This window comes from Eumetopias jubatus, unplaced genomic scaffold, assembly GCF_037043125.1.
Source record: "Eumetopias jubatus isolate StellerSeaLion01/CBP00866 unplaced genomic scaffold, mEumJub1_p1.0 scaffold_10, whole genome shotgun sequence".
Classification (NCBI taxonomy): domain Eukaryota; kingdom Metazoa; phylum Chordata; class Mammalia; order Carnivora; family Otariidae; genus Eumetopias; species Eumetopias jubatus.
In genome coordinates, this window is record NW_028274816.1 from 4389667 (window position 1) to 4403624 (window position 13958).

A 13958-nucleotide genomic window follows, 5' to 3' on the forward strand; every position below is an offset into this window, starting at 1 on the left:
GTCCATTGTGTCATTCAAAGCTCTTGTTTCTTTGTTGATCTTCTGCTTAGATGAACTGTCCATTGCTGTGAGTGGAGTGATGAAATCTCCTACTATTAATTTATTATTATCAATATGTTTCTTTATTGTGGTTATTAATTGTTTTATATAATTGGCTGCTCTCATATTGGGGATATAGATATTTGCAATTGTTAGATCTTCTTGTTGGATAGACCCTGTAAGTATGATATAGTGTCCCTCTACATCTCTTACTATGGTCTTTGGTTTAAAATCTAATTTGTCTGATATGAGGATTGCTACCCCAGCTTTCTTTTGAGGTATGTTCGTGTGGTAAGTGGATCCCCATCCCCTCACTTTCAATCTGAGCTGTAGACAAGAGTCTCTTGTAGACAGCATATGGATGTGTCCTGTCTTTTTATCCAATCTGAAACCCTGTGCCGTTTCATGGGATCATTTAGGCTGTTGATGTTGAGAGTAACTCTTGAAAGATAGGAATTTAGTGCCATTGTATTGCCTGTAAAGTCCCTGTTTCTGTAGATTGTCTGTTACTTTTAGGTCTCTCTTAGTCTTGGGATCTCTCTTTGCTTACAGAATCCCCTTTAATATTTCTTGCACGGTTGGCTTGGTGGTCACATATTCTTTTAGTTTCTGCCAGTCTTGGAAGCTTTTTGTCTCTCCATTCATTCTGAATGATAGCCTTGCTGGATAAAGTATTCTTGGCTGCATGTTCTTCTCATTTAGTACTTGAATGTGTCTTGTCAGCCTTTTCTGCCTTGCCGTGGCTCTTTTGACTGGTCTGATGTCATTCTGATTTTCCTCCCTTCATACATAAGAAATCTCTTCCTCCTAGCTGCTCTCAGGGTAGCTTCCTTGGCTGTAAGATGCCAGGGTGTTGTCTATTTTTATTGATCTTGGGAGGTATCCTCTCTGCTTCTTGGACATGAATGTTTGTGTCCTTACCCAGACTAGGGACGTTCTCAGCTATGATTTACCTGAATATACCTTCTAGTCCTCTTTCTGTCCACCCTGTCAGTGTTCCCAATAACTCTGACATTGGAACGATTCATGGTGTCACTGATCTCTAAGTCTGTTCTCTTGGGCTTCTAACTGCCTATCCCTGTCCTCCTGGGCTTCCTTCCTATCAGTTTATCTTCTAGATCACTAATTTGTTCTTTTGCCTCATTTACCCTGGCTGTTAGAGATTCCAGTTTAGACTGCATCTCATTCATAGCATTTTTAAGTTTGGCCTGATTAGATCTCATTTCTGTTCTTAGAGATTCTATGTTGCTAATGCTTTTCTCAAGCCTAACTATTAACTTCATAATTGCTACCCTGATGTCTATCTCTGACATCTTGCTTATATCCATATCCATTAGATCTGTCACAGAGGCCATTGTCTCTGGTTCTTTTCTTTGTTGGAGGTTCCTCCTCCTAATCATTCTGTTGGGGAATGCTGGAGGGAATGTACGGAGTCCAAAATATCAACCATGACCCAAGCAAGATGCACCCTAGAAAAAGCCAAAGTGGTCGGAAGCCGCCGCTGAAAAAGCCTAGGTGAAACCCAGGAATAATATTTATAAAATCAAGGAATTAAAAGAAAATTTTAAATTTAAAAAAGGAACCAAAAAGGGGGGTGAGGGGAAGGGGGCTATAATCTCTCAGTGCGGAGGAAGTAAAGTGTTTCAGTTTTTCCTGGGTGTATTTTGGTCTGTTTGTTAGAGGACAGTACTTCCTAAAATTACAGGGGAAGTAGAATTTGTATATATATAAAGGTAATATTGAATAGGGGAAGAAGGACTACAATGAAGCATATATCTTTAAAAAAATGTGGGCTAAAAAAGTACAAGTTAAAAAGTTACTATGAAACAAGTTGATATATTAAACATCTAGTTTAAATGAGAAAAAGGTAAAAGCATAAGAGAAAGAACAAAAAGAAAAAGAGAGTTGTATCTGAAAAATAAAAAAGCCATGAAGCAACTCCTGGAGCTCAATATACTCTTTTTCCCTGGTTTTGGGATTTTATAGTCTTATGGGTTCCATAGAGTTTTTGTCTTATTTTTCTTCCAGTCTTTCATCTGGGGGAGGGTTTTGCCGCATTGTTTCTCCTGAAACAGTGCTTGGGCAGAGTTGCCTTGCCCCCTGTAGGCGGGATGGGCTCAGTGGATCCTGGTCTTTTGGGCTTTTGTTCTCTTGGGGCATTCAGTGTCTCTTCCAAGGGTCAGAGCAAAAATGGCCCACCCAAACCTCTGGCCCAGAGCAGAGAAATTGCAGTCTGCTCTCTTCACTAAAACCTCCAGGACAGGTCTTCATTTCTGTATGCACTGTATGCACCGATGAGAACCCCAGCCCCCCCCCTCCCCCCGTGGTGCACACCTATACTGACTCTCTCAGAGATTGTCCCAGGGGCCTGGGCGTGTTCCTGCCCTTTGTGCTTCTAATACTGAGCCAGCCGCAGCTTGTGGGGGCGCCTGCAGCTCCTGGATCCTGTCTCGGCACTGTTCTGAAGCCCTTTTCCTGCTGCTACCACCCTGGGAGTTTTTACCTGGTCTCTGGTTCAGGATGCTTTTGCATTTCGGTGATATATCACTTTCCAGGAGCCGGCTTATGGAGGCTCCCTCCCCCTTCTGTGTATCTTCCGATATCTCCCCGAAGATTCATGACTCCGCCCTTCCTACCTTGCAACAGGCAGTGCTTTTCTGCCTGTAGAGTTCCACATATATATTCTTACATCTGAGACTGATTTCATGGGTGCTCAGAATGGTTTGGTAGATACCCAGCTAAATTCAGGGGACCTGTTGAAACCGAGTCCCCTGCTCCTTTGCCATCTTGCCTCTGTCCCTCTGTATAGTTATTTTTGCTTAGTTTTGCAACATGTGGTATCATACTGTAAATCTTATTATATGATGTTAGTTTTTCACACTATTTTTTTGTTTTTTCATGATAAGAGATCTACTCATTCCTTTAAACTGTTTCAAGGTACTTCATTGAATGGAGGTGTCATAATTTATTCATTCCCCTACTTGGGGGTACATTTATTCCTTAATATTTTAAATTTCTGTGCATGATGGAACTGAACAGTAAAGAAAATCATGGTTTAAGTTTTGTTTTTTTGTTTTGCAAGGAGGTATTGGTGATCTTGAAGGTGCTTGAATTGTGGAGTCATGTATAGTATATTCAAATCTTTTAACTGTAAAAGTTAACATGTGTAGGGGCGCCTGGGTGGCTCAGTCGTTAAGCGTCTGCCTTTGGTTCAGATCATGATCCCAGGGTCCTGGAATCGAGCCCCACGTTGGGCTCCCTGCTCCACGGGAAGCCTGCTTCTCCCTCTCCCACTCCCCCTGCTTGTGTTCCTGCTCTCACTATCTCTCTCTCTCTGTCAAATAAATAAAATCTTAAAAAAAAGTTAACATGTACATTCTAAAGTTAGTAAGAGAAGTTTTTCAATTTGTCTAATTATGGAAGTCTGAAGAAGTGGGACAATCATTAAATCAGATGATGTGGATGGGGCAGTAACAGGAGATATAGGGTAGCTTGTGAGAAAAAAATTGTAAAAGTGGTCATCAAAAGTTTTCTGAGACATATTTTTGTCAGCTTTTCTCCTTTTCCTTCCTTCCTACCACATGTTAATGCCACCTACTACTACTAGGTATGGTCCCTATCATTGATCATCTTCCAATGTAGTATAACACATTAATTGAATAGTGAAAATAAAACGTATCATGACAAGGAAGAGCTAAAATTAAGGTACTTAAAAATGTTATAAGAATGCAGAATATAGAACAATAACTGTGGGAATTCAAGAAGGCCTCTAATCATGTGATTCATCCAGTTCAATTCACTAAATATTTATTGAGAACCTCTTAGTACTGGCATCAGGGATATAGAGTGAGCATGTATTTGAATAACTTGTCCCTTCTCTATAGTAGATTTCTTGTTTTTATCAGTGAGGAGTAAAAGGGAATTTTAAGATGAAGAAAATATCATCTGAAGTTAAAGACGTAACTTAAATTTCAAAGTTGCTTGAAAATCCATATTGTATCAAATATGGATTTATATATAAGATAAACATACAGATTATTGTACTCTGAGAACTCTTGCTATCTTAGCAGCCCCCAAATTAATGTTTTAGTAATTTACTGATAAACCACAGGTTTTTATCAGTAACTCACTGATAAACCCCAAAGGTTTGCATATATTTTGTATGTTCCTATACAAGGCTGTCTCTTTGCTCTCCCATGCCTACTTGCTCTAGCCCTTCCTGTCCTCCTCATCGTTTCTACATGCATATGTGAGTACAATGAATATACAAATCTCATGAACCTGTGGGACTATTTGACCCTCTACAATACAAGGTCTTCACATTCTGCTTAGTTCTTAATTATCTTGTGGAACATTTAGCTCTTGGGATTTTGGTTATTTACTGCTTCTTCGTACATACTTTCTTATTAGTTTAATAGCCTCTGTACCTTGGAACCTTCAAAAACTACTCCTTAGGCTTTCAGAGACTTGTTCCTGACTGAAAAGTCACAACACTTAATGTGTCCTCTATCTATACAATTAGCTGCTTACCCTGAGCTAATGCAGGAGAGGATTCTAAAGTTGCAGTCATTAGAATTAGTGAACTTAAACTTGCTCTGTTTCCAAAGTAGGACATTCATTAATAAAACGCAGATGGAAGATACTGATCTTTCCTTGGGGTAAGGTTTTACTTTTGAAAATTTTGTTTATATTCTGCTAGAACCCAAGACCCATAGAAAAATGAAAGTATGCTGTTTATTTTATTTTTAAATTTTGTCTCAATATTCAGTATTGAGTGCTACATAAAATACTTTTTAGAAAAATCTATATTGCCTGAAGCAGTGATATTTTTATTTTATTTTATTTTAAAAAAATTTTTAAAGGTTTTATTTATTTATTAGAGAGGGAGAGCATGGGTGAGAGAGAGTGAGCGAGAGTGAGCGAGAGAGTGAGCAAGGGTACAAGCAGGGGGAGCTGCAGGCAGAGGGAGAAGCAGGCTCCCTGCTGAGCGAGGAGCCTGATGCAGGACTCGATCCCAGGGCACTGGGATCATGACCTGAGCTGAAGGCAGATGCTTAACCGACTGATCCACCCAGGCGTCCCAGCAGTGATATTTTTAGAGACATTAATGTGACTACACATAAAGCTATTGTTTAAGCTATTGTAAACATCATATATTCCAGATAGGTTTGAAATCTTGCATAAAATTGTTGTATCTGTGAGAAAATAAGTTGGCCAAATGCTTCATTATTAGACAGTAGAGTTTTTATATACCTTTTGAAAATTAAGTTATATTATTTCAAGAGGAAATGTTCTATTTGAATCCCATAACTTGGGATGGGGTCTCCTTATAATTTAGGATAAATGGATCTTTCTAATCGGTATTCTGTAACCTAAAAAAAGAAATTGAACCAATTTGATCTTTTTAAAAGTCTGGACCTCCCTATATACTTTAAAAGCAGTTTAGGAGCACTGGGTGGCTCAGTTGATAAGTGTTCGACTCTTGATTTCAGCTCAGGTCGTGATCTTGGGGTCGTGAGATCGAGCCCCGTGTAGGGCTCTGCTTTCAGCGAGGAGTCTGCTTTTCTTTCTCCCTCTCTTCCTCTGCCCCTCCCCCTGCTGGTGCTCCCTCTCTAAAATAAATTTAAAAAAAAATAAAAGCAGTTTAGAAAACAAATTCCCAATTGATCAGATACATAAACAGGAATTTTTTTTTACATCATAAAAAGCTTAGCAGAAAATTGAGGTGACTATGTAACCTAGGAGTTGTCAAAACCCTTTTTATTTTATTATTTTTAAGTTTTTATTTTAATTCTAGTTAGTTAACATGCAGTGTAACATTAATTTCAGGTGTACGGTATAGTGATTCAACACTTCCATACAATACCCGGAGCTCATCACAAGTGCACTTAATCTCCATCATCTATTTCACCCATTCCCCACCCTCCTCCCCTCTGGCAGTCATCAGTTTGTTCTCTATAGTTAAGAGTCTGTTTCTTGGTGTGCCCCTCTCTCTTTTTCCCTTTGCTCATTTTGTCAAAAACCTTTTTAAAAAGAAAAAGAAAACCACGTTTGGAAAGAGATATATTTGACTCTTGAAAGTTTTTATATTATAGTGTTGGTATACTAATGAAAACTCAGGAGAAAACACTTGAAATGAAATATTAAATAGCAAACAAAATATACAAATAACTTTTAGAAATTGATGACTAACACTAACAATAAAAAACGGCAATAGGATGTAGGCAATCTGCAGAAGAGCAAATCCAAATGGCCAGTTTGCAAAGATTTTCAGACTCATGAGTTGTATGAGAAATGAAAAACAAAAGTGAGATACTATTAGATGGGAAAATCTTTTTTTTTTTTTTTTCTTTGAGAGAGAGCACAACAGAGAGGGAGAGGGAGAGAAAGAATCCTAAACAGGTTCCATGCTCGGCACAGAGTCCAACATAGGCCTCGATCTCATGACTCCTGAGACCATGGCCTGAGCCAAAATCAAGAGTCGGACACTCAGTCGACTAGCCTCCCAGGCACCCCTAGAAAAACTTTTAAAAGAATGGCGCACTTATATCTAGTAGGAATATGAATTGTTTTAGCCTTTTAAAAAATGCAGTTTGCTATTATTTAGTAAAAACTACATTTATTGCTGAATTTAATACTACTGAGAATTTAGATTAGATGCAGGCAAACTTCTTCTATAAAGGGCCAAATGGTAAAAATTTTAGGCTTTTGCAGACCATTTAGTTTTTGTCACAACTACTCAAATCTACATGATATCACTGAATGCGGAGTTAGAAAGAGACATGTTGTGACATGCTGTTGCATGGTATTTCCAATGTACAGATCTATAGGTATAAGTCAATTCAAGAACCTATATAATTAGGAAGTGATGAGTTTTGAATATTTATTACATTTGTTTTTAATAATTATCCAGTTGTAAATTTTTATAATTTAATTTTCATTTATGTGTTTCATAACCAGCTCCCAAAATTCCTGAAAATTTAACACTTGACTCTCCAACCAGTGTTAGTTGGTTCTAGCATACTATTGCTATATCTATGTATAAGGATGTTTTGCAGATTGTTTATGATGGCAGAAATAGAAAACAAATTACATACTCACTGATAGAGGAATAATTGAATAAGTTGTACTGTATTAAAACCCAGGAATATATAGCAGTCAAAGAAAGAACCATTGCCTCTTGATTTCCATGTGTGTTGTCAAATGAGACAAACAAGAAGCAAGGAATGGTCTATTTCATGACTCCCTTTTTATAAAAAAAGCAATGAAAGACTCTTCCCTCATTTATGCATATATGTTTTGTTATATAGATATGGAAGAAGTGTGGTTACATGGGAATGAGGACAGAAGAGGGCAAGAAGTGAGATAAGGGAAAAAAGGATGATAGAAACAGCATGTATGTTATGACTGCACGTGTGGTAAATTTTTATTAATGTTTATAAATGTTGCTTAAAGAAATGCTTGAAAGGAATATACCAAAATGTTAGTGATGCCTATTTTAGGCTGATGGAATGTTGTATTTTTTTTAATCTTAAAAGAAATTATTTTAATTGAGGGAGAAGATCAGAACCCTGTAGGCCTTTCTAAGGATTTAGATTTGTAATAAAATTCCCTATCTCATGAAAGGGCATACTTGGATCAGTGTTCAATAAAATCTACCCTGTTATCTATATACTTTCTTCACCTAAACCTTTTAATGTGTATCACTGCAAAAAATACCTTGGTATGTAGTGTCTTGTTTTATAAGACACATGTATAAGCTTTTGAGCTCTGGTAATATGTCTGCAGGTACGTGTTGTATATGTGTATGACTTCATGTTCTCCTAGATTTCAGTTGTTATCTTCCTATTCAGATGGCAGTTCATTATTTGAAATTGCTATTATTTTCAGAGATTGCAATGCAGGAGTTTCCTGTTCTCTCAGCCCCTCAGGGGGACTGAATTTTCCTATCCTTTGTCTTTTAAGAAACTCACCACTCTAACTGGAGTTACTCTTATTCAAAACCTTATCTTCCCTTTCCTACTGATCTTTGAGTCCTGGTAGCCTACTAGATGTATGGTCTAGAGTTTTATACATACACTGCATATATTAACTGAATGAATAAATAATGGTATTTTAGTCTATCACCATACATGAAAAAATGATAAAGCTACTTAAGGATTCATGATACTTGATTAATAACATTTTTGTATATACCCTATTAAAGGGTTTTCAATCGTATAGTGAAAAATTGTATGCCCAAATAATAGACTATTGATACTGTTTTGGCTTGCTGATCTGTTTGGCACCTTGACTTCCCTTTTGAGTTCTCATTTTTATTCTTTTAGTGGTTGGTATTTGAATTACCAGTACTATTTTGTGATTGCTTAAGAGCCTCCCCATAACACTCAGAAACCTTCTTGGTATTTTACAGTGCCAAATTCATAAAGTTTGTACCTTTGTTATGCTCTTAGTTTTGTTTTCGTCTCATGGAAATTTCTTAGGAAACTCCTTGTTTAATCTCCTAAATAATAACCCTTTCCTCTTTCATGATAAAGCTAAATATTACTCTTCAAGGAACAACTTCTGCCTCTTCTTGTACTGTTCTTTGTCAGTGAATGTCTTTGGCAATGATGTGTTCTGAAATGAAGAGTAGGTTGATTGTATTTTTCTAATAGCAAGAGAATTGACAGGGAAAAATCAGATCAACATGTTTAAACTCATCTTTACAAATGGAAAAAGATAATTTTTATTTTACTTTGTGATGTTTGAATATAGGTGTAATTCGACTGGGTGAAACAGGAAAAGGAAGAAATCACATTTAAAAACTTCATTTCATTTTGAACTCTAAAGATTTATTAGTGTTTTCTGTAATTTTGCATATTTTTCATTGTCTTTGGGAATTCATGCTCTATTGATTGCTTTCTCCTCCACATTTTTATTTGTTTTGAAGCTTTTCAGGTGTCTAATTCTTGGTTAAAATGTTACCATTGATTACTTTTCCTTTGACTCCAGATTTGTGGTACTGTTTGCCATAAATTGTGTGGAACATCCTTGTTTAATTTTACGGAGTTACTTCAGAAGCAATACAATGGTGATCACTAAAATGTTAACATTTATCTAGGCAAGCTGTTCTTAATTCATCATGGGCTTTCTTTGAAGATATGAGAAAGTATAAGAAAATATTGATTCTTAGTTAGGTGATTTTACTTTTATACTTTTCTGCTGTGCTTTGAACATCTTCTCTTTTAGCTCTTACTGCATAGGTTTTTATTTTCCTGAAAAGTCTGGTTTTCCTTTTGTTTATTTATTGTAGCTTTTACCAAACTTCATTGGTGATTTCATTGAGAAACATTAGATAACAGAATCATTTTAGTCTTTTTTTGGGAGGTGAGGGGCACCTTAGATGTAATAGCACTTTTTTTTACCCTAAAACCCATGATACAATGTCATTAAAACAATCTTTCAAAATAAACTCGCTTATAATTATTATGGTAGATATAAAGGTGGATTTCAGTCTTGCATATTCTATTTCAATTTGTATCCATATGCACATGTATTGTTTTAACTATATGTAATGAAAGTATATGCAACTTCTGGTGATTTTTTTCTTATATAAAGCAAAATATTAGCTTTTCTAATAATAGAATTCTGAATAAAAATAGAAATTTCATTCATCTACAGTCCTTCCACCCCAGCAAAGGTGTCTCCTTTAATTTTTGTATATATGTATTCACAACTTAAAACTTGTGATGATTTGTACCTGATTTTATTTTATTAATTATTGAATGAGGTTCACAGAGAGGTTGTAGATTCCCAGAGGTTAGTACCTAACGTGTAAGCAGTGGCCATATTACTTTTTCCAAACTGCCAGGTTGCCCATATGCTTATATCTACACAGAACTATTGAATGCAAGGAGGCAGAGGGCATGGCCGGGCCAGGCCCTTGCCTCTTGTGCAGGAGTCCTGATACTTTCCTGACTAGGTTGGTAGGCCTCCCCATTCTTCCCTTTGGGACCATTCTGCTTGGTGTCATTGTGAAGACTCTTTTTTAGAAAATCTCTTCACTCAGGTCATTTCATATTCCTGTTTTGATGCATAAATCATCTCTCTTTCCAACAGAAGATAATGAGATTATTGCCTTAATGTATAGATGCTTTCCTTTCTTCCTTCATAATGTTTATTATCTCTCTAAACATAAAGGGATTCCAAATACCTTGGCTTTATACTAGCATACTGGACATAGCACTTTTATGAACAGAAGTGCTTTAATTTTTTTAGAAAAAGATTCTTAATGCATGCGAACACATTCCCCTTCCAACCCCAGGTAAATTTTAGGGCCACTCTTGTGCTGTGTTGTTAGACTATATGACGTATATTACCTGAATCCAGAGGTGGATTTGTTGTGACCTTGAGATTTTATAATTTCTGAGTCCTTTTAACAAGAATGAGAGCCAGTACTTAGTCTGATGGCTGAAGGTCCAGATGTCTTCATTTCATTCATCTTCATTTCAGTCAGTAGTTGAAAATGTGCACTAGTCAAGTGAACAATTTTCTGTATCCATTTTGTGGAAAATTTTCATAATTATTGTGTATTCTGTAGCTTTTGAGCAGTATGCTCTGCTAATACCTTGTAGTAGTTTTCATGGCTGAGAAGTAGAAATGGTTTCTGCTTTAGTCCAGATAATAAGGCATGAGTTTTATCTACCTAGGAGTAAATGGAGGCTTCAGAATTTCAGTATGAAAACTATCTGAATATTCATGGAATGGATGACTTTGGAACAAGTCAGCATTGTCTTTTTTCCTTGAGGTTTTTGGAGTATGATCATTTGACAGAAAATTGCCTGATCATGAGCATAAAGAATAAGGTTTGGATTTCAGGGCATTTAAGTAGATATTTCTCAAAAGGAACCGACATTACTGAACTTGTGACTAGCACATAAGTATTACTGGTATTTGAGTTGTTGGGACCAGTATATATATGTATATATGTGTGTGTGGGTGTGTGGGTGTGGGTGTGTGTATGTATGTATACATGTCAGGGGTGAGGGTAGGGGTTCCCATAACATTTAAAACCCTTCTGTACTTGTTACAAGGGCACTTTCTTCTCTCTCTTTCCCTCCCAAAAATTTGACCAGGAATACAATGTGGTAGTTCACTTATAAAAATGCAAATTAGATTGCTAAGTAGTGCTTTTTCATTTATTTAGAAGTTTTCTTTGTTTTTCTCAGGAAAAATGATTGAATTTGATGAGTTTTCATTTTTCTTTTAGGCTCAGTTTATGAACCTCTTAAAAGCATTAATCTTCCGAGACCTGATAATGAAACTCTGTGGGATAAATTGGATCATTATTACAGAATTGGTAAGCAAAACTTGAGGAAAACATGTCCTTAGGTAGTTATCATTAGTATTTATTCTGCCTTATATTGCATATATTATGTGCATGATATTCTTTCATTTGGATGTTGGGGTAGTTTCATTGCTGAGGCAGCTATATATTCCAATTACATATTGATACTGGTATAAAAGAATTCCAGCAAGTCATCTGTCCCTTGAATAATTTTAAAACCGTCACCAATTTCCTCTGTGTCCTTTTAGCCCTCCTAAACATTACCAGATTTGAGAACTAGAGGCTGTTTCTCGATTACTACTTAATAAAGATTTTGTAGTATTCCTCACTCATTTACCTATACATGGTTCCCAAGTAGTCCTAAGCCTTTAAATCTATTTCTAATTCATTGAGATACAAAAGATAATCTCAAGTTACTATTACTAATAACAGGTCTCTATTTTATTTGTTATTGTTTGTTTTGCCAAGAGCAGCAGATTTTGTTTTATAATGTGAGTAATTGACTTGAGATGTGTATACACAGGACTCCTCTTTGTTCATCAGACTGTAAGAAAAGCCTATTAATTTTTGCCATTTTGCTTCTTGTGCCATTTATATGGCCTTGTATGGCAAATAATATAAAATTTAATTTATTTATTTCTCCTAAGATAAGGATTTTTTTGGTGTTTGTGTTAACCTCATGTAAAACCTTAATTCATCTTATTTTGGTCACAATTCTGGAATATATTCTTATATGTCCCTTTTATTATCTTTGTGGCCATAACTAGGTAAAGAAATTTACATACCTTTTTGAAGAAATGTCAGTTGCTTACTTCACACTATAAGGACCAATTCTTTACTTGGGGAAAAATGATAAATACCCTGGTATTCAGAAAAAAATGGTAATGATAACATCAGTTTTGTCTGAGAAAGAAAAATTTAATTCTTTAATCTCTTTGAAGGAGCAGAGTGCTTTAGGTCCTTAAAAAACTAAAAGAAGGTGACATATGTCAATCTAGATGAGAATAATTTAATGTATTTTGTGGAAAAACATTTATAGTTAGGAATAAAATAGCTTTTAGGAAATGTAATTTTGGTGAGTATATTTTTATATTTTAAGACTTTTATTAAAGGTAATAAAGCATTAATTTCAGACTTCTTTTATTTAAGTAAAATGTTCTCCAAATATTTATGTACTTATTTTCATGTCATATAAGGATGGGTTTGATTTTGAAATGTTAAACATATCTCTAGCCTGTATAATATAATATCTAAAGTAAAGTGAATACATTCCTCTGAAGACAAGACACAAGTTAGTCATCAGTGGAAAACAAGATTCAGGTTTATTTAGCAGTTGAGTTAGCGTTGGATTTAGTGACTAATGCCACTCTTTGGTGTACATTTGCTTTGTTTCCCTATTGAACTTGTTGAAAATACGCTTTTTTTAATTGGTCTTATTTTTTTTTCTGTACCTAATGTTCCCTTACAATACTAACGTTAGGTAGGATATTCTAAAAGGTTTTTAATTGCTAATTAGCTTAGTCCTTTCCTCAGAAGTGGAAATACCCTTCCTTTAGGGTGGAGTCCCACTTAAACTGGAGTGACCTACATGAAGCAGCTTATGTATGCTAAAAAGTTGCATATTATAGGTAAATTTAGGAACAACAGAATTGTCAGAAGTAGGATGAAGAAACTAAAGATTAAGATCTTCAGCCCAAGGAAAATGGATGGCTGTACAATTCCTTCTTTTTCTTGTGTTCCATTCCAGTCAAGTCAACATTGCTACTCTATCAAAGTCCAACCACAGGTCTCTTTCCCACTAAAACATGTGGTGATGATCAGAAGGCAAAAATCCAGGACAGTCTGTACTGCGCTGCTGGGGCCTGGGCTTTAGCTCTTGCATACAGGTAAGCCGGTGTGTGCTCTTCTAGTAAGCTTTCAGTCTGGGTAATAGGGTTTTGTTGGCCCAAGACAAATTGGGCAGCTATCTTTTGGCTCTGTTGCTGATTCACTGTGTGATCTGTAGCTGCTCACGTCTCTTTTTAGGCCTCTAAACATTTAAATTTTCCTAAGGGTTTACACAAGACTAGTTCTAACATTTTATGACTTTGTCACCAAAATTTTTTCATCTCTAGGTATTTAAATCATCATTCGTCTTTGGCAGAATGATCTCCCCATTCTCCTTGAGTTGGTTGCTTTCAATCAGAGGGACTTGAAGGCTGATTGAATTTTGCAGATGATAAAAACTGGGGCCCAGGTAGTTAACAGATATATCCAAAGTTACACAACTAGTTAATGATAGAGCAGGGCTAGGGCCCATCCCACCCTACCTCACTTTAGTGTTTTAGACCCTACAATTTCACTGAGGTATCACTTGTTAAATCAGGGTGTGAATCTTAATTATTTTATAAAGTAAAACAAAAGAAAATCCCTTCAGAATACAAAATATCTTCTTACTTTACTTTGTTATATATGGAAAACATTCAACATGTGTCCTGACTTACAGTCTGTGGTAATACATTTTCACTGTTATTAAGATTAGGTTTCTGAATATTAATTTTCTGAAGGTGAGACATAGGCATATTCTTCTGATTTGAAAATTGTATCTTTC

The 13958-nt window shown here is 35.9% G+C and overlaps 1 protein-coding gene across 6 annotated transcripts in view; it reads left to right on the top strand.

The window, feature by feature from the left end:
* PHKB (phosphorylase kinase regulatory subunit beta) overlaps positions 1-13958 on the top strand; it is a 304253-nt gene that overhangs the window by 34749 nt on the left and 255546 nt on the right. For all 6 annotated transcript variants that reach the window (XM_088027349.1, XM_088027348.1, XM_088027350.1 and 3 more), the window contains 2 exons: positions 11291-11380; positions 13116-13254. In XM_088027349.1, coding sequence (XP_087883475.1) covers positions 11291-11380; positions 13116-13254 — 229 coding nt within the window. The remainder of the gene's footprint in view (positions 1-11290; positions 11381-13115; positions 13255-13958) is intronic.